General features: G+C 38.6%; 1 protein-coding gene across 7 annotated transcripts in view; it reads right to left on the bottom strand.

Annotated features, from left to right (window-relative positions):
• Positions 1-8,424, bottom strand: part of LOC122779366 (RNA-binding protein Musashi homolog 2) — a 315,696-nt gene extending 307,272 nt beyond the window's left edge. For 6 of the 7 annotated variants that reach the window (XM_044041611.1, XM_044041616.1, XM_044041614.1 and 3 more), the window contains exons 1-4: positions 8,212-8,423; positions 7,725-7,765; positions 7,265-7,346; positions 4,588-4,672 (exon numbers count right to left, since the gene is read on the bottom strand). In XM_044041611.1, the coding sequence (XP_043897546.1) occupies positions 4,588-4,672; positions 7,265-7,346; positions 7,725-7,765; positions 8,212-8,273 (270 nt within the window). In that variant the 5' untranslated portion in view covers positions 8,274-8,423. Of the gene's footprint in view, positions 1-4,587; positions 4,673-7,264; positions 7,347-7,724; positions 7,766-8,211 lie in introns of all 7 variants that reach the window. The other variant, XM_044041613.1, reaches the window with a different exon arrangement.
• Positions 8,425-22,307: the final 13,883 nt, after the last annotated feature.

Below are 22,307 nucleotides of genomic sequence, written 5' to 3'. Positions count from 1 at the left end.
ATCAATATATTTCATGTTTAAGCGTGTGGACACAAAAAAAGCCTGGCCATATGAAAAAGCAAATGAACCACACACGTTAACACTCCATGAAGGATAATCTTATTTCAAATCCAGATGCTGTCAAAATCATGAAATCCAAAATTATTATGTTAATGGTCATTAGAAAACTATTTATCCAGGGCAGCCTGGTGGCCTTCATGATTAAGACAGTGACCGTGTAATCACAACATTCCCTGTCTGGTCTCTCCTCCTCCTCCTCCTCCTCCTCCTCCTCCTCCTCATTTCCTGTCAGCTCTGCACTCTGAGCTCGTCTGAATAAAAACCCTCTTTCAAAACTTCTGGATTCTACCGAGAGGGAGAGAAATACCAGAGAGAGGTAATGATAAAAAACCATGATAATGATAAAAAAATAAAGTGTTTTACAACAGGCCTGGAGTGATTTATTTAGGATAGCCCAAGTTTATAAAACTTTGTCATGTCAGTGCACTAAAAGGCCACACTTCAGACAATGATGATCAGATGTCGAGCCTTAAAATGTCAGCGTTCACATCTCAGACTGAGCTGCTGTCAAAGCTGAAGAATATGACATAAGTCTGTCAAATATGACCTATAGCCTGCAGTAAGTGAGATATACTAGGATTGTATTTTTTCGTATATAAAACAGTGGCCAATAGTCCAAAGAAAAAGGGTAATTCTACATATCATACATCTTGAGTATGACACATTGTATATGAGCTGCAGGCACGAGTATGGTAACTTGAATATATGAGCAAGAGATCAGAGAGTGTTCGCTTACTGGGGTGGGGGGGGGGTAGCGATGACTTAATCAGCTGCAACATAGAAGTTTCAAACTGTGGTATGAGCAGGAGGTCGTTAAGTTAAAATGAAGTGAATATCTTACCAGAATAATTAAAATTTAACTATAACTTTAATTTAACTATCTCCTGCCATTATGCTAAGGATGCCTTTAGGCACTGAAAGGAAGACTGCTCCATTTATACTGCCTCAGTACCAGACTGGCTTGTTCAGTACGACACGCAGGTGGAAGTGTATTTTTAATATGCACTCTTCTCTCTAGTGTGTACATATACTGTATATATGGATGCACCAGTACTGAGTTCAAGAACTATTACTTCAATTATTATTGCCGATACTTAATAATACCATTACAGCAAAAAATATATATACAGTCTGTTTTTGAAAACAAATGTTATTTGCCTCACTTCGACAAGATACGACTTTAAATAATATTGCCGCTAAACACTTACATCGTAAAATATTAAACAACATTTAGACGATGCCCTGGTTTGTAATGGAATGCCACATTTGTAGGTGAGTAAAAGTATAGCAACAAATAGACTTGAATTTGACTTAAATGAATACTTAATATTTAGTGCCAAATCCCTTGCTCTGTGTCATGTTGGTTCTTCAGATGTTTTTTTTATCAAACGACTTGTGTTGAATGAGCTACTTTTCTCCTCTTCTTCTTGACAGTCTAGCAGAGCACAGGTTACAGTCTGTTCTACTTTTGTCCTCATTGTTTATCTCAAAGTATTTCCAAACTGCTGACATTGCAACACACGCACAATTGCCGCACAACTGCTCAGCTCACTTGAAGATACGTAAAGTGGTATCGGGTTCAGCAGTACTGGAGTAGTTTTACGAATACAAATACAAGTACATGAGGGCAGCATTAGACCCAATACCCGATGAATATATATATATACACACACACACACGTGCTGTCAAGCTGTCAAAGCGCTCAAAATGCCAAAGTGTGACATTTTCAGAGTGCTCTACTTTCTGCATCAAAGTATTTTTGCATCATTATCCCTTCGAGCAGCTCTTAACCTGCTTCCATGTAAAACCCCTCTGCATAGGTGTGCAAGATTTGCATTGTCATAACTCTTCCCTTGTCTTCTCTCTATGTGCACTCCTTCAGAACAGAGGGGGCAGTGTACATTCTTATTACCACTATCCCTGTAGAGCACAACTCAACTGAAGGAGGTTAACACAACACAACATGTCTGAGACACTAAGGCATCAAGTTTGAGTGACAAATACCGCTACAAAGTTTGGGCCCCATATGAATTTAACACACACACACACACACATATATATGTACTTCCAAATTTTACAACTCAAAACCCAAAACTAAATCTTTCCCTGAGTGCAGAATATACAGTTCAAATTCTGCTATAATACAAATTAATTAAATTAGTGTTGGAATGAAAGATGTTTTACTATAATTGTATCAATTCCATGTAAATCTTTATCAATATATAATATTACATTTAGAATATTCTGGGTATTTCACGAACGTTTTCAAAATAATAAATATGATGATTATCAATGCAACAGATGAATATGATGATCTAAAAATCTAAGACCATATCTTGTCTCATGTCATGATAAAGATATAATATCCATACATTGCCCAGCACAACATTATGATAATGCAATTATATTAATATGTCTTCGTTGAGATAATCATGAAAACAATAACGCTACCTCGGGGGCCCCCTTTCAGTGCAGGGCCCTCGGAATTGTGAATTTATAATAGTGCTTTTGAACAAAAAACTAATAACCTACAGTGAGTTTCAGTTGCATATCTGCATCCATTTCAACACACCTGACAACTTATATCACATGGTCATTCAGGTTCCGGTGTCAACAGGAAACAGATTCTCTCCTCTGCAGTTGCAGTTGCAGTTTTTAGAAAGGACGACAAATGAGAAAAAAACAACTTCACGTGTCGCAAAACATGGTGAAATTGAATAAGTGTTAATGGAGCTTTTTATTCACAGCTGTCAGTCGTTATGGCCAACGACAACCAATCAGGAAGTAAATGTGGGTATCTGCGTCATTGTTTTTCAAAGGCCCCCACGTTTATAAAGAAAAATGGAGCCTTCTGGGTGCTACATTCATCTATCTATTATTGTTATTACAAGGGTTTTAGGAGTAGTATATTCTTCTTTCTTCTTTTACTTTATAACTTTCCCTCTAGTGTTTTTCATTTGCAAACTGGTGAGAAAGCAATTTCCTCCACTCCCTTTTTGGGTTTTTACATTGTTGTGTGTTTTCTACCTAGTGCGATTAAAATATTAATAATGGTTAACAACTCATAGTTGACCAGGATAAATTATGAACTCATAAGCCCCAATGGGGAAGTAAAGCAAGCATTCTGAGCTACCTAATACAGACAATAGAAAAAAAAGGAGTAGATAAGGTCCACTGCATGACAAAGGGCACATTTTGTCAGCTTTGTGCTAATCACACTTAAATAAGAATTTTCATAGCTTATAATATCCTTTAAATAGTATCCACAATGTCCTATATTTGTCTTTTAAAATCGAGAAAAACAATCTGCTGATTTGCCTTTGGTCACGGTGGCACACACAGCATGTTCCCTCAACATGCACTACTCCATTTCCAGAATGACGCTGGCAACACGACCACCTGCAGTGCAGAAATCCCAGACAAATATAACTTCAGCTGAAGCCCGTCTAATCTATCATTACAGACATCTCTCAAGAAATGACTAGCATGCTCAATTATTCATCTACTGACAAATTTCAAAAGGCGGGTAAAATATAGTTCAAGGTTTCTCATAAATGAGCGTCCCGGTGTATGTGTTTGCGTGAATGAATTGCCCTTCATAGGAGCACCATTTAAGAATTAAACAAAACACTTGCAATATAAAATGCACTGATATACTCCCCAGGGACTCTATTTTTAATCTGTGGAACTAGATTATTCCATATGAGAATAGACATTTAGAATAATGTTGTAAAAAAAAATAATAATTCAGCGTTCGATTAAAAATATTTCTTGGGAGATAGCATATCAGCACGTCAGAGAAAATACAATATGTTAGATACTTGGTCAAACAGTAGCAGCGGCGGCAGCAGCAGCAGCAGCAGCGGCGGCAGCACTTCTGAACTGCGCGCCCTTCAGTGCAACATGAGATATGTGTGTGTGCATACACACAGCGCACATGTGGTTGCAGTAAAGAAGTGGGTGTGTCGACCCCATTCATCCAGGGAAGTGAAAGTGAACACATAATATTTATTCAGCCTGGAGTTGTGTTTTATTGCTGAGGCTTACAGTGTTGACGGGACCGTCATATTCTTTTAGTCCTTATTCATGACCTTGATCCAGAAAGCCTCCTAACCTGCTAAGAGGCATTTCCCATGAGGCCTTGAGAGCCACAGAGTTACAATGTGACTGAAGAGCTTTGTCAGCAAAAACAGTGTGAACTAGGGTTGATTCATTGTGTATGAATCGATACCAATAATTTTGATGACTGATTAATGTTTGAGTGGGTAATAAAAACAAGTTCTATGATTTAATTGTGAATTAGTTCTGGTGTCTTTGTTCTTCAAAGACACTAAAACAAATATGTTTGAGGTTTGGGAAACACTGATCCATCATTTTTCACCACTTTCTGAGACATTGTGGACCAGCCACCTTATAAATGACAGATTAATCAATAATGACACACAATCGTTAGCTGCAGCTCCACAGTGAGAACACAAAAACAATAAATTAACACTGCTTCAAGGTGCAAATAAAGTGTGAACTCACCGTCTTTGAGTCTAATTCGTGGTGTTGTTGGGCTAAGACTTTATCTACACTGGCAGCATCTGTAAACGTAACAAACCCGAATCCCCTGCAAAAGGACACAAAGATAAAAACAACAGAATGTTATTACTAAAAATGCAGACAAATGTTGATTTAATATGGAAATATGGATGAAAATAGATGGTTCTGCTGTAAATTCTAAATATTGACAAATAACAGGGCTTTGTTTGCTTTTTTAAACGTATGTTTGTCATATTACTCCAAAGCTTTTACAAGTTAAATTCATCTAAAAAGATCAAACTCCATATTTGAGAAGTATTTCTTTACTTGTTTCTTTCCCTTAATTCAATGGCAGTGTCTTTTCAGTCTGATTTTGTTTTATTATGTCTTGTTTTGCTTTGTGTAATGTCCGGTGTTTATGATAGTAATGCTTTACTTTGTTTATTCACAGCAAACTGGTAAATAAAAACGTTTAAATCACCACTGAGGAACATTGTGTTATTGCACATTGGCCATGTTATTCCTCTTTAACACTACAGTTTTGCCATTCACCCATTCACACTCATTCACTGACACATTTTCATACAGCCTATGTGCAGTGCATTTTCTATTGCTCATCTTTCTAACCAATTTACACGCTGCCTGCACAGCCGCCAGGAACAACGTGGGGTTAAGTGTCTTGCCCAAAGACACATCTGCATGTGGACAAGTGGAGCCAGGAATCAAACCCACAATGTTCCAGTTGAAAGACAGTGCCGACCACTGAGCTACTGTCGCCCCGTGTGTATCTGAACTTGAAACCGAGGACAATCACACTCATCAGTATTTGCTCTGTTACAGTGTGTCAAAGAGACTTTTCACTGGGGGTCAAGTGAAGAAAAGGGCACCAACTCATAATCATTAACAAAAAAATGACAGTGCAAGTAATCTTTCATTTACTTACAACACTGCAATTACGACTCAAATGGCATTTTAGCCATTATCACACACTTTTAATTGAAAACTGACCCTAAGAATGACTTAAAATTATGACTTTATTGGGAAATCACACTTCTCTCTTACAATTTTAAAGTCTATTTTAATTTTAATAATTATTTTAATGTTTTGACCTTATCATCGTTAATGTAATTTTAATGTCTTGCTTTTATTCTGTGAAATGTCTTAACATATTTCTATGCCTTTGCAAAGCCCTGTGTATGAATAGTGCTATACAAATAAACTTGCCTTGCCCTGCCTGAAAAAAAACATTCAAATGTTTCTTTTTTGTAATCCACAGTATTGGACGTCCTGCGTGTGTGTGTGTGTGTGTGTGTGTGTGTGTGTGTGTGTCATATTTGAACTTGAAACTGAAGACAATCACTATCATCACCATTTGCTCTGTTACAGTGTGTGAGATGACAACACTCCAGTGGCATGCACTGACATTTCTGGAGGTTGGGGCTCAAATGAAAAAAGGGCAACAACTCATAATCATTAACTAAAAACAAAATTGCACTGCCAAATTGTATGTTTACTTACAAATGTATTCATTCATTTCAAACCCAAACATACAATCTTGCAGTTGTTTAACAGAACTACTCAACTAATCACTGTACAAAAAAACGACTGCAATCCTGAAGAGGTTATGACTTAAATTAATGTTTGGCTGTTTGCTGCACACTTTGGATTATTAATTTATTTAATCACATGGAACACATGAAATAAAACACAAAATATGGAAAATTCAAAACAAAAATGAATAAAAAGGTCTTTCAAATGTGGTTCTTACATGGTCAGATGGCAAAAGGTCACCACCTGGTATCTATATGTGCACATTCATTCAATAGCCATGTTCTTCTTATATGACCTTGTTGTTATTGTTGGAATATTTATTTTTTTGTAATGCACCGTGTTGGACGTCCTGTGTGTGTTATTGTGTGCGTGTGTGTTTACGTGTGTCACATTTGAACTTGAAGCTAAGGACAATCACTATAATCAGTATTTGTTGTGGTAGAGAAGTGTGTGAGAGACGACAACACTTCAGTGGCGTGGACAGACGCCACTGAAGGGGGGGGCTGGAGCTCAAGTTTGAAGAAATTATAACTGAAATGAAATATTTGCCATTATTCCACACTTTTATTCGAGAATCGATCCTATGGACAACGTGAAATAAAAAAATATGAATAAAACAGTCTCTCAAAAGTGGCCCTTACATAGCCAGATATGGCAAAAGGGCAGGAGCTTGAGCAAAACCTGGAATCAATGGTCATCTTATTCGTATGACCTTGTTATTATTGTTAGAATTTTAATTTTTTTTTTGCAATTCACAGCGTTGGACGTCCTGCGTGTGTTGCGAGTGTGTGTTATAGTGTGTGTCACATTTGAACTTGAGACTGAGGACAATTGCGATCATCAGCATTTGCCGTGTTACAGTGGGAGAGACGACAGCACAGCACAGCACCAACAGTGTGGTGGTGCAGGCAGCAGTCACAAAGTCAATGTCAAATTGCATTCGGTCGCAGCTTTTTACAGCAGCGAGCATTTAAGCTTATCTGGCTTGCTGTGAAACCACACACACACACACACACACACACACTGGATTAATACTCAACACGGACTAAGTGAGCGACATGGTGACATGCAGTGGGAAGGAGAAGAAGTAGGAAACAAAAGCCATAGATTGTTTGTTTGTTTTTTTTACCTTGAACGTTTTGTCGTGGGGTCTCTCATCACCATACATTCTCTTATTTCTCCGAATTTACTAAAATAGTCTCTAAGGCTGTCTGTGGAGAGAGAAGACAACAAACATGTCGGGTCATTTTTACACAAACATACGGACACATGGCTGTTGTCACAAAAATAAAAACACCCCCGCGATGCGCATAGGGGTCGAATAGAGGACTTGAGAGCAAAAATAACATGCGCACACACTCTCACACACACACACACACACACACACACAGTATAGTCACATATCCCATACACTGACTGACTCCACTACAGTGACATACACGGCAGCAGCAGCTCCACCACCGAGCTCCCCTCTCTCTCTCTCTCTCCCTCGCTCTCTCGCTCTCACTCACACACACACACACCGAACCACAGTCACGCAAAAACAAGGAAAACGCAGGACACGGTGTCAAAGAGGAGAACACTCTCACCTGGTGAGGTTTGCCAGCTGAGGCCACCGATAAACATTTTACTGTAGGAGGAAAACACAAGTGAAGTGAGTCCAGATGTCAGTTCGGCCATTTTGACGACTAACTACTTCTAAAAAGCGACCTTTAAAAGGATAGAGGAAGACTATATGGAAAACAACACTCGCGCTCAGTAATTATGTAGATAAAAAAGAAAGAGAGGGAGAGAGGGAGGGAGAGAGGTGGGGGTGGAGGAGGTGGTGGAGGAGGCGAGTCTCGCTACAAGAAAGCGGAGCTCTTTAAAAAAAAAACTGCATGTAGAAACAAAACCCGTGCGGCGTTTAAGTACGTACTGAAGAAGAGAGAGAGAGAGAAAGAGGGGACAAACACAGCGCGACTGACACGGTCAAGTCCTCTCTCTCCCTCGCTCTCTCTGTTAAGGTGTTGTAACATTGAAAGAAGGAAGGGAAAAAGACGTACCTAAAGCATTAAAATGTGAAAAATGTCTTACCCCGGGTCATGTTGTGAGTCGTTTAGGCTTCCGGATGTGGCTTGACTCCCGTCTCCTTCCATATCTATTCCAAAAAGTCTAGGCTGGGACTACAGTAACAGTGACAGACACACACAGATACGGCAGGAGATATGCAAAGCCCCGCTATGAGAATATTACTGAGCCGGGAATGAAAGCGTCACACGTGGGATCAGTTCAGCCCCCTGCTCCCTCCCTCCTTCCCTCCTCCCTCCGTTCCTCCCTCTCTCTCTCTCAGCACGCTTGCTCTACCTTGGCCCACAGGGGGCGGAGCCTACCGCTGTCACCTAACCAATCCAATTGACGTCAACTCGGCCAATCTGCAAACCCAATCCTCCCATTTGTCATTTAATTAGTCAATAAGCCACTAGAGGTGAAAGTGGCTTATTTGCTCTTCTAAATCGTTGGACACACTATACGTAGGCAAGTTAAAAATAGAAAACTATAGAAAACAGCCCAGTGAATATTAAGAAGTAATTAGTTTAGTTTTATTTTATAGTCACTCAAGAAGCAGTGCAAATGGAGCTGCTCCCTACAATGAGCTTATTATTAGTATTATTATTAGTATCAGTATTAGTATTAGTATTATCATTTTTAGTATTATTATTATTATTGTCAATATTATTAGTAATAGTATTATTTCATGGACATGCACTGATTGACTCCCAGATGGCTAAATGTTTCATTAATTTTATATGTGAATATATGTGTGTATATATATATATATATATATATATATATATATATATACACATACATATATAGATAGATAGATAGATAGATAGATAGATAGATAGATAGATAGATAGATAGATATGTGTGTGTTTTTGTATGTGGCCCATGGGCCTTTGCCACTTTTTGTCAAATGATTTATTCACACACCACTAATATATTTCAGCCCTGTATCCCGTCGATGTGAGCTCTCACATCAATAATGGAGTTTCACTGAGAAACATTGGGGCTCTTTATTTTGTCAGATCGAGGTCACAATTTAAGCTTTTGTTTCCAGCTGGTACACAAGTAAGCAATCAGAACACAGATTGTTGATGATGTGACATTAAAAATATATAAAAAAATAAATAAAAATAGACAAGCCCTTGCACAGTTGGGACTTGTTTTCTAAAGTCTGACATCACATCTGATCACTTGTGACAAGGATAGCAGTGTGTGATGGGGCATGGCTTGGACCACATCATACTTGCTTGCAAGTCTAAAAGATATTATAGGTCATTAAGTGAGGTGACAGAGGGGGCTTTGTAAAATTGTCAGGGTGCAACATATTTTATGAAATAAATTAATTTAACCAAAGAATAGCATCAGAAAGGTAAAATAGTAATAGAGTAATGTTTCAAAATTAAAAACACATTACTTGGAGTAAGCGCAGTACAGCACAACATATTTATGAATGACTTTCAGTCAAAGGCAGCAGGGGGAGTTTCACAGAAACAGCTGTTTGTGATTCCCACCTTTCCTCTCTCCTTCACTCCATTTTTCAGTGCAACAGTGTGGTCAATTCTTTGTGTATTTCCCATCAAATAATGCTCTCAATAGTTTTCTATAGATGCGTAAAACGTAGACAGAGGGGGCAGCAAACACAGCTGAAGGGGCCAAACCTTGTCTTGTGCCCCCCTGTCCCATGTCCTACTGCTGCCTGTCTCAGCAGCAGTGTTACTGACAGGCAAATAACAACATACAGTAGAGTCTGCATAATAAAATATCACAATATACACCAGAAAATTGTTAGGATTTAGTGATCAAATAATAACAACCAGATATATGTGAATAAAAGTTAATCAGTTTATAAAAGAGCTTCTAGTAAGACCCAATTATTTCAATTGTTGTTCAGTTATAATTGTTATAAAATATGGCTCACATTTAAAGAAGCAATTTTATTCAAATAAATATTGCCGGTAATGTACAGGGAAAAGGAAAATAGATACTAGGCTACCTGTGTAAGAAAACACTTACTGTGACTTGAAAACAACAAGGCTGTAATTAAGAATCGATTGCTAATCAATGACAAAATGTATTGCTGTTAATTTACCGATTCAAAAATCAAGGTCTCAGATTTTTTTTAAGCTTCCTTCTTTGCTCCATATAATAAAAGATGCGACAACGATGATGGACAAACACAGCTCCGATTACACAGAGAGTCAGGTTTTTAAAACATACAACAAGGCGCCTGCCGTTTTTTTGATGCCAGGGTGTGCTGAATATCAGAGTCGACCAAAAGGTCCATGAGAGGTTTGACCTTTAAATGCTATAGTCGTTATGATAGTCAACCAAGAATGTTCCTGTGGGGATCAATATGGTATCCATACATACAGAGGGGCAATTATGGATTACTTCATTTAGATGACCTATAATGAGCTGCCAGCTCTGCCCTCTGTGCGGTGCACAATTTGTGGCAATAATCTGGCCTCGCCCCTCGTGACCCCAGGGAGTAAAAAACGAGTAAGAAATGAATTAGAATGCACAATATGCAGAGGGAAGATGCGTTTGCATGTTGCATCAAAAGTCTACAGAAATAACATGTGTAAATGTTGTGAACAATATCAGTGTTTCTCCCACATTCATTCAACGCAGCTGCTAAAATGTCACACCACCATTAATATCAATGTGCCAAGAGTTATTATCACTCATAACTTGCACAAGTGGGCACCAAAAACTGTAAATTAAGAAAGTATAAAATTAGAAATGTGCAATGATCATGAAGGCATTTAATTCAAAACAAATTTAACTTGAAGGAATATGGGGCACACTGTTGTGGCGGTCACTGGCCCATGCAACACAGGTTCTGAAAAAAATGGAATATTGAAAAATAATAGTAATTTTATCTTAGCTCATAAGATTTGAACCTTGTTTTTCTTTGAAACGCATTCAGGCAAATACTGTACATGAAAAAATACTGAATAAATTGCATGTGTATGTGTATATTCAAATATTCAGCAAGGCAAAAGTTAAAAGTTGCCAGAAAATTGGTATAAGTCAAATCTTATTATCCCAGACCTGCCTGTGCCTACTGTTCATGGCTCCACCAGAGGGAATGTCTCATCTGTCCAAGTAGCATGTTTTTGGAACATTTTGAAATAAAAATTCCCTAATAACACATTTGACAGTTTAACAAGTGAAAGATTGTTATGAGGTGGGAGACACTGGAGCTGTCTGTATCCCTGAAACAAAGGTATAGAAGCAATCGGCGGCAATTCTTTTGTAGCACAGCAGTGTCAAAGAAAATGGAAATATGACACCTTGTGTGAAAGACTATTATTTCTTCCACCTCCTTTGCGTTCGTATTGTTCTGCCTCATGCCATTCGGCGCGACGCTTATGATTACATTACCGTTACATTTTCTCTTAGTTGTCATCTGTGTGGCCTACGATATATATATAAATATACGTAAAATGTGAATGTGAGGAAATCACATCCGTCCAGGGCAGCTGCAGGGAGAGAAAAGTGAGTGAGGTTATAAAGTGATGTGGAATATGAGCTGAGAGAAACAACTGTTTATAAAAGGCCATCACAAGCTGTGCAAGAAAAACACATCAAGTGCATTTTCTGTCTTATGCTCATATAAAATGAAGGTATAGGTTTCACAGTGTGGCCTGTGTTTTTGATGGCCTGTCTATTCTCTGTTGTTATCAAATCAAACACGACAGCAGGAGATGTGATGATTTATGGCAGTGGTCAGAAACTGGCGGCTCACGGGCCAAAACTGACCCGCCAGCATTAGTGTCCGGCACGATAGTATTCAAAAATCAGAAAAATTCAATGTTTTATTTTTATGGTTTTCAAATTGTTTGCATTTCAGTTTAAATACACAAGTAACATTCTGTGGCAAATTCAAGTTACATCTCTCAAATGTGACACTTTTGTACAATAATGAACAATGTTTAGATTAAAAGAAAAAAGGTAGACAGGTTTTGACCAATGAAGACATCATGTTTTGGCCCAGTAATCAATTGAAGAGAAAAACATTGGCTCTAGGCCCATATTTACTTGCCGACCCCTGACTTCTCATCGACAGGTTGTGAGCCAGATTTGAACCCAAAACAGCCTGATGCAAAACCATACGCATTCACACTCCATATAAAAAGATTTGTTCGTCAAAATGCACCTCCGCTTTTTTTTCAGCAAAAACCTTCAAGTATTTATGGCATAAGAGTTGTATAGGATTCGGGTCTCTAAGTCTCTTTTACACTGATTGAGGGAGAAACATGTATAGATTTTTAAATTGAGCGGTGTTCTCCTTTAATCAGAGCCGCCACTACTGCCTGATGAAAGTGCCTTAAATGTTTATCCCCCTTTAAGCAACTTTAGGTGCTCTGACAGCTATGCTTTTGGAGCAGCTGAGCAGAAAGTGCAAAGGGAGAAGGGCCGAGAAAATTTTTATATATATTTATATATTATATATATATATATATATATATATATATATATATGTGTATGTACATATATGAATAGGAAGAAAATTCACAAATTCACAGCACAACAACTCAGCTTGGTGGCATTTATAAAGGCGACAGCTGTGAGACATTTTGATGAATGAGTGGATGAAGAATTTCAAGGGAAAAGACAAATTTTACGTCCTGCGTGTTTCAAACTCGCCTTTTTTCATTCATAATTCACTATTTACTCTAAGGTGAAAAGAAAATGCAAAGAGTCAGTCAGCGCTGAAAGATGAACGGCTTCTCAATTGAGAGGAAACTCAGCATGCAAGAGGCAGAGGGTGGGGAAAAAAAACCAAGAAAAGCTTGTAACTAAGCGAACCTTCGCGTGACGACTGGTGGATTTGGGGATCGAGAGAGAGAGAGAAGTAAAAATTGATATTTTGTGAAAGAGCTGAGGAGAAAAAGGAAAGTGAGAGAAGCAACAGATTCGCTGACAGCGCTATGAGATGCCGCTTTGAGAGGAGGCATCCTGTTTCCTGTTGCAGTAATTATTTTACAGACTCAGAATCTTCACTTGACCTTGGAGAAATTGTTCTTGGATCACATAAAACCTCATTTGTTATTCATCACATATTTGGCCACATCACTCCTTCAATGCGATACCTTTTACACGTTTTACATGTAGTCGTAATGTTATCAGCATGCACTTCCGCGTGACAGAATCCAATACATATTAATCCAACACTAAAAGACAGCTCAGATGAAATACCATCCATCACTACATGAATTTGTCATGGACATTAGTCAGGCACTCTTGAGATGTTGCTATTTCTAATCCATCAGATTTTTGTAAATGATTTCTCATTGATCACCGTGGGTTTGAATGATCTCTGCTTTCCTCAGGAGGGGCCATTATACAGTGAAATTCAGAATCAGGGAGAAAGCTGTGCAGAAAGAAGGCTGTAAGATGTGAACAAATTGTCTCCCCCTAGTGTCCCCCCTCCCCCCTCATCTTTGCTCAGTTAAAGAACCTCTTAGACTGCAGGGAGGGGGCCGGATTGAAACATGCATAATTGACAGTCCTATTTCAGGAATTAGCCTGTCTACCTGCTCTGTCATCTTGCCTGCAAAGTCTTAACATACTATAAAAGTCCATTTCTGCCATATGTAGTCTGAGTATTGCTCAAAACTGATTTCTAATTAATAATGTTTAGCTAATATTGCTGTTGATTAGGATATTTTAGGTTCACTGGACACTTGCACATTCGTTACCACACAGATCTGAAGACGGATCAGTGGGGTGGATGTTCTGGTGATGAGAGATTCCTCTCCCTCCATTATGATCTCACACATCACACGTGACTCAATTAAGCTGTGTCAGAGGTCACGCAGTAGAATTCCGAGTCGAGAGGTGACTGTGCTATTCATTATTTAAAAAGGAAACATAACACTCCTCTGTGCTCGATAATTATGGCTGAAAAAAACTTACAAAATTACAGCCTCAAAGGCCCAAGATCAACTCGAGGTCGAAAAGCCCGAAACATACTCCGTGAACTAATGAGATTTTAATCAATTGCATTCATTTCTGTTTTATCAGTGTAAATCCAAGAAGATGTATCTGAATTTGTGACCTCGCTGACCCACAGTTTCCTGTGGTGGCTTTTTAGACCAATCAGACTCCAACTCAAATGGATGATGACGACATCATTTACCTGCTCCATTGGGCTGAGAGATAAGCTCATGCCCCCGCTGCTCCTTGGAATTTTCCGGCTGCTGTTTGTACGAAAAGAGAGAGAGAGAGGGAGAGAGAGAGAGATGGGTGTTACAGATGACAACGGGTGGCATTAAAGCACAGCGAGGAGCCTTCCTATCACCTGTACAGTCAGCGTTGGGGAGTAAGATGTACACGTTGAACTTTCACAGAGAGCTTTGTCAAGACAAAGCCCAGCCCTGTCTCTACATCTAGAAGAAGTGATTTTTTTTAAAAACACAGATGTTGATTTGCATAATATGTTTTTTTTTCTTTTATTTTGGCTTCTCCCGCTCCTTCTCTAGGGGTCGCCATAGCAAATCATGTGTTTTTTTCAGTCATATGGGCCATTTCAGAGATAAGTCCGTTTTTGAAATGTTTTCCCCGATCCCTCCCTGTGCTAGGAACCATTTTGAGATACTGACACTCGCTCAATGAAAAAACTGATGTTGGCTGCTTAGCAAAAGACTCACCTGATAAAATCCACACACGCATGAGTCAACAATATCTTAAGAATATGGTCACTGCTTTATCTGGTTACCACAGAGTGGAAACTGACATCTGTGTCACCATGTACACCGCTCACCCTACCACGCCAAAGTCCATAGAGAAAAATCCACACTTTCATCACAGTACACAGGAGGTGTTGGTCCACTTCTGTCCCCAACAACAAGTTCTGACTTCTGTATTTGAAATCGTTTTTTCAGATTTACTTACACTGCTTGCCTAATGGGGCAGCAGAAGTTGAGCTGCCTGTGTCCCTGAGCTAAAAATGTTGATTTTCTCAACGGACTTTGGTGGGAGAAAGTGAGTGTTCTAAATCTACAAATACAGAGCTGACTATGTGTTACCTCAACTACCTACTACTGTCTTTAAAATAGCCCTTTCCACAACACCTGTGCTCCATGTTCTGAGTGTGCAGATTTAACATGAACATTTACAGTACACACTTGAGATTTCCATATCATCATCACGTTGTTAAAAATACACTCATTGCAGGCACACAGCTGCAAGTGCTGTTGCTATCCAGACAAACCTATGGACTACTATCTGCAGAAGTCTCTCACACACACATGCAGCCTTATTTACCATTGTTAAGTGTGTTAATATAGCGCATATGCTGTGCACTTTTTATTTCTTTAAATGAAAATGGTAAGCAGGCCTCTCTGGACTCAGTTAAGCAGTCATTCTTTGTTTCCTATAAGCCTCCTCCTCCCGCTCTCCTTTCCATTTTACTTTCGTTTTTCTTCCCTAACTGGCTGCCATCATATATTTTCTCAGTTGCCAACCACTTCCTATTCTGCAACCACTGACCTTAACACTGACCTTGCCGTGTCTGTGCCATTGAGATGAGAACGAGAGATAGCGTATCCTCAGCTTCCCCCCGCTATGCTGCAGGGCTGAATTTTGCCTGTCTCATCAGTCTTCTGGCTGCTGGAGTGTGCCTTGTTATTTCCTCCGCATTCCTACACATTTCACTTTCTCAGCTGATCAGAGCCCAGACTGGAAAACATTGCTCTTGGCTTAAAGAGATGGTGAGCCGTGCCATATAGACCCAAGCTGTCAATAAATGGACTGGTAAATGAACTGCACTTACATAGCGCTTCATCACTCTAGACTAAACAACACATTCACACGTCCATTCATCCCATTCATCCCATTCACACACACGCACAAACACACACATACACGCACCTTGCTCAAGGACAATCCATGTGATGTTGAGAGATCCAAAGGTAGAATGCAAAACAGCAAGTATAGGTAAAGGAAAAATTGTCTTTTTACTGAGTTTACAGGCAATGGTCAGTGCATGGGTCAACAATCGAATGAGTGTCCAGTTACTGACAGGCAGAAACAAAGTCTGGTGAAGGCAAGAGGAAATGGCAGGGACTTGTGATTTAAATGTTGACGATTCCTCTGACTCCATTTAACACGTCTGGTGCCAAGTGATTTTAATTTTTGATTCCACTCTCCAAATATTAGATCACAAAGTCGTACTCTTTTAGCACTGACATTGATGTGTGACGTTTACATGTCAGATGCAACATTTCCCACCTGCAGGTTGTTTCTGAAAAAAAAGTGAATAATAATTCAAATTTCTTTCATGGTTACCTGGTTTCCAGCACCTGCTATTCCATTCCTAGTAATGGTGAGAGGCAGTGATATACTGAAGGGGACACAGGTGATCACAGAATAGGGAACAGAAAAAGATCAGGCCAAAAGAGAAATACAAAGCAAAAAAAAACACAAAATAAATCATAAACCTCATTAACACCAAACCCATGAAAGAAAAACTGAACTAAAAGTCCAAATAAACAGAAACTCTGAGTCCTACAGAGACCAACAGAGTGGATTGGAGGAGCTGGGTATTGAACCAGCAACCTATCTCCTCAGCCACAGCCACCTCCAATACAGATCAGGTTTATCCGATAACCTTCATCTGCAGCATTTGATTGGACACCGGCCGATTCTTGGTGTCAAAGGATGTTGTGATGCAGGATCAGAGGAGGTCACCCTTGGCTGCCACTGTCTAAGCCACACTTTCTGCAATGATGCTCAGTGATAATGGCTGTCACATTAGGCAAGTTGGCTTCTATACGTTGCTGGTTATCAGCAATAATTGCCATGCTTTTACTGTACCGTGAGTGCCATGAGACTTTATCCATTTTCCTCTGCTCTTAGTCTTTATATTTATTTATTTTTTTATTATTCATTATGTGTGAATATGAATTTCTAGACCAACAATATTCAAAATTGGAAACAAACGCCTACCAGCAATTGCACACATTGTTATGATGCATTTACTGTTTGTATAATAGTCATATTAAGTTATCAAATAAGTTCTTATGCAGGTGATTTATATATGTATATATATATGAATATATATAGATACGTATATGTAAGTACGAACATGAAAATGTACACATATGAAATGCATGTACATATATAGTAAAACATATAAATACAATACAATTAATACAATAAGCGATAGCAATTTAAAATTTTACTACATTTATATTTTAAACCTTCATCTTTATATAGGATAATTATAAGTGATACTAATATACCACTATATACGTATTACTGTATATAGTATATCACATTTGGTATAGGGAGATATACTCATCAGCTACTTTATTTCATGTGCTGTACTTTCAGAGATGGTAACAATCTGGTATTTGGGTTCATGTTGCCTTTCTGTCATCTTGAAGCAATGTGGTCATTCTTGTCTGACCTCTGGCATCAACAAGCCCACTGGATATTTTCTCTTTTTATTACGACTTTCTGGAAACCCTAGAGATGGTTGTGTGTGAAAATCCCAGTAGATCAGCAGTTCCTGAAAAAGTCGGACCAGCAACCTTTCCATGTTCAAAGTCACCTCAATGGTAATTCTGTTGCTCGGTTTGAACTTCAGCAGGTTGTCATGAACATGTATATATGACTAAATGCCATTGAGTTGCTGCCATGTGATTGGCTAATTAGATATTTCAGTTTAAACTGCAGTGCAGAGCTTAAAATACGTACAAATGGCTTTAACATTCAAACCCTTGTCAAACGAGTTCACTCAATCAACTCCACACGACTCTCAAAAAAAAAATCCAAAGACAACACAAAGAAGTGCCCATGAAAATGTATTCAGAAGTGAATTCTGCTGCTCAAAAAACCCAGTTGTTCAGCAGTTTGACAGGATAAATGCCTTTTGTCCCCGTCCGCCCCTGCTCTGCTGGTGTATACACACAAGCGATCCCTCAGGCCTGATAGTATTGCTTCATGGAGCCTGTTTTCAGATGAAGGACAATTAAGAATCTGTTCACAAATAACAATAACACAAATCGTCAACATTATGCACTGTAGGTGTACCTAATAAAGTGGTGAGTCATTGTAATTTCTCCACGCAAACTACATTTGTTCTTGAGGAAGTCTCTGCCAAGGGCATGATGTTTCCTGGTGATGAGCAATGTGTTGGATCAACATTCATTTTTGTCCCCTCACCACAAGAGGGCACATACAGTACATGCAATTATAAAGAAGGGAAGTGTCATTTGTGTTTATGTGACTCGGTCTACTCATGTATTCATAGACACAGTCCAAAGTGACAACTCATCCGTGTTCCTTCATCGAGCGGGCAGTCTAAAATCAACCCCAGGTTCACATGCTACAGTGACCTGCTGACCTCTGTTAACTTCACGGAGAGATTGTATGACTCTCACCTGCTTCCGAAAGAAAAACAGTTGGAGTGCTGCTCTGATTTCTGGACTGTCTGCACATGTCTAAAAAAAGAAAAGGGGGAAATCAAACTAACAACAAGAATCCCTTTGTTTCACTGGAAGTTTTATAAAAGAAGCTCTTCAAAAAACAAAAGAAGGAATAACTTGTTTCTTTTTTTCAATTGTTAAAGATGTAAAAGGTAAAATAAAGAAAATATTTGTGCACACCTAAGATTGACCTGATGCAATACACTATACACTGTAAATGAAGTCCAGGATTTCATAGGCTTTCACTGCAAATTTGCAAATGGTGCATATTTATCATTAGCATTTCACAAGCATTAACTGTGATACATATAATACAATATGATTGTGATTTCCTGTTAAATTGCCATAGGTGAGGCTAATACAGTAAAAGCTTTTATGCAATTAAATACACTATTTATACAAAGAAATACTAAAGGCACAGTATAACACACATACATCATGTGAATCTGCAGTGAAAATACAATGTTTAAACAGTAAAATTCTGCCAAATCATGCTATAATGTAATGTTATGAACACAAAAGAAAGAAAAGATGCTGTATTATTGTTCATAATCTGAAAAATTACGACCACACACAAATTCTGCTAGGTTATGAAAACATATGCGCACAACTGTAACGGTAACAAAAAAAAACATTTAGCCAGGAAAATATAATGTATGACACCAGAACTGTGAACATAACATATGGGATAAATGTAAAGTTACAGTCAACTGTTGTCAATCAGTAGTTTACTATAAAATAATGACTAAAAGTGAAAGTTCACTATCTAGTATGCAGTATTCTTTACAGACGTTTACAGTAAAATACTGCATATTAGATGCACAGCGCTCCCCCCGACCCTCATGTGGAGGATCAAGCGGTAGAAGACGGATCTACAGAGTCATTCGCAACTAGTAACCAGTAATTCAGTAATTCACTGTGAATGTACCGCGTGTATGCTTTTAAAGGTTTTATGTGTGTATATGCAATTGCTGGAACACAGTGAAGTTGGCGGGGGATTAAAAGCACAAGAACTCAAGGGCAGTGGGGTTACTTGCTACAAAGAAGTACACCAAGGGTGAGTGTGATGTGGCTGAGAGAAGGAAGGCAGCTCACTCTAAAATCCAGGCCAGGTCTGGAGATGAAGAGGGGGAGGCATGGCAGCAGTAAATGATGCTAGCTGTCTACACCTTGTCAGTTATCACCAGAGGCCTGCGGAAAAAATCTGACATTACTTTGTGTTGTCCACAGAGAAAATAATTGGCCAGGAGGCCAGCTCACACACTCAACACACACACACACGCACACACACAGTACTTGGAAGAGATGTTTTAAAGTTGTGCAGCCAAAGGCACACGGAAAGATAAAAACAAAGAACCATAAATAAAGAATAAAAGAGAAATGCTGCAGTCACAGTTTACAATTCATCTTCAATTTTCCCTGTCATGCCTCATAAATTTGGCTTATAGTGTATGAAACTATACCCCTGTGAGCGAGCTGGCAAAATATAGCAAAGATGTACTTTATAATTTGTCAAATTTATTCAACTAAGTTAAAAGCTGAACCTACGTTGAGAATTTGCGTGTGAAATGAAGACTTAGTTAACTTTCTTTGACCCTTGTGCTAGACTTACATATATACACATATATATATATATGTATATATATACATATTGTTAACCACATGTTTCTGCCTGGTTTAGCTTCTGTTTATAGTCTATAAATATGTAGAATTTATCGAGCAGGGGTTTTATTTTGCAGAGTGAAGACTGTAAAATCATCAGACATTTGTTTTCCACCCTCTCTGACTTTTATTGTACTGTTTACAGTCAATAAATCTAAAAAAAAAAGGTATTATTCTTCGCAGAATCGCTGCACTGTACTATTTATCTACTTCTACATTATTTATGACATGTCAGTTACAGTATCTATACATACGGGAGAACACATTTTTGAGTCATCAAGGCTTTTTTTGGCAAGCTCTTCAAGACAGATCCACGGCCCAACTGCCATGACATCAGATGTTTATCATTGTGTGGGTGGTAACAGTGACTCCATATTGCTTTTTCCAGGAGGTGCCACGCCGTCACCTGTTCACAGCCTCTCACTGTTCCTGTGCTGCACAGTGCCAGGAGGCAGCCATGGCTTCTGTGTCACAGATGTTTCAGCATGAGAGATTTTCTCACTTCTCTTCCAGGCATCAATAAAGGTCATACAGAGAGCACACACTCCTGGGATAGTCTCTGTCTCACAAAGTCTTCTCGAGGAGAGCGGATTATTCCTTTCTACGAGAAAAGAAAAGAAAAGAAAAGAGAATAAAAGAAAAGAAAAGAAAAGAAAAGAAAAGAAAAGAAAAGGAAATGCTTGGAAGGGATATTTTAGAATGCTTGCTCAGTGACCAACAGTTAAGACTGTGTTTGTTCTGGGTAGTTTCCAGGTGCGATTAACTGTGAGGCAAAGTCTAGCCGGAATAAATGTAGGTGACCTTCCCTTGATAAATAATACAAAAAAAAACCACAACATTTGCTGCTAATTGAATCTGAATAAGCCACAGTTTGATGCATTTCATTAACATAACCTTGGTGATTTTTCTTAAATGTGTTCTGAGCATTGAGCAACTACAGCCCTCATGAGAGTTGACACCAACTGTGTGTCAAAGACTCATGGGAGATGTAGTCGTTGAATACTAAAAATAAAACTGCGTCTCCTCTGAGACACGTATCGCTGCAAACAGTTTGAAAGCAAAAACAACCAGACACTTCCACTTTGTGCAATCAAACAAAGCTGTGGCGTAAAGAAGAGTCAGATCCACACATTAGTCAAAATATGTGAGTAACTACATACATTTTATTTAACTTTACAGAGATCATCTTGGAGAAGGATCCAAAAGTAAACTTTAGTTTATCAAATGCCGCTGGCTGTGTAATGCATCTCCTCCCATTTTGGCACGTCTAACGTGAATGCATTACCGAAAAGTTAAAATCTGTAGGCAGGCACATCACTGCCATTTCCACTTAAAATGCAATCACAATTTGAATATCTTAACATTTCACACAAATAAGCTGAAAATGTCTTGTGCTTTAATGCTCTGCAGCAATATACCAGTAGGTTAGCATTCCTGGAACGTTCAATCACCATGCAGATAATTTTCACGAGCGCCACTGAATCATGAAGGACACTTAAGTTGGCGATGTGATCAAAATGCAAAAGCAAGCACATGGGAGTTTGCTGAAGATGTCGTGACACAGCACTGTCCATTGTTTGCCCTCTGCTCCACAGCGTCATGTCCTGTTATTATACACTGTACATGTTATGGCTACCGTAGGTTCTCACATCATTATTTTCCCCAGAAGCTCCTCTGGTGAGCGATATGATTTGTCACACGAAACAAGAAGGTGACCACTATAGTAACATAGGCTTAAGCATCAGGATGAATAAATTATCTGCACAGTCAATTTTGCAGTATAACACTAAAATAGTCTATTTAAACTATTACTTCACCACTAAAATGTAAAATACACCCTGGCGTAGTGTTAAATTGGACTCTTTTGGAGCAAAAAGAGTTTCATTTAACAATTTTTGTGTTAAATGAACTCTTTTGGTGTGACTTAAACACTGTGTGTTAGTGTTAGTCAAAGGAAAAAGAAAGAAGAAAACAAAACATGACGTTTACAGTTAAATAAAAATGGAAAAACAGAGTTAT

The sequence above is a fragment of the Solea senegalensis genome, linkage group LG13 (genome assembly GCF_019176455.1).
Source record: "Solea senegalensis isolate Sse05_10M linkage group LG13, IFAPA_SoseM_1, whole genome shotgun sequence".
Lineage (NCBI taxonomy): Eukaryota > Metazoa > Chordata > Actinopteri > Pleuronectiformes > Soleidae > Solea > Solea senegalensis.
The sequence above is the reverse complement of the archived record's forward strand: the minus strand, read 5'-3'. Positions and strand labels throughout refer to the sequence as shown.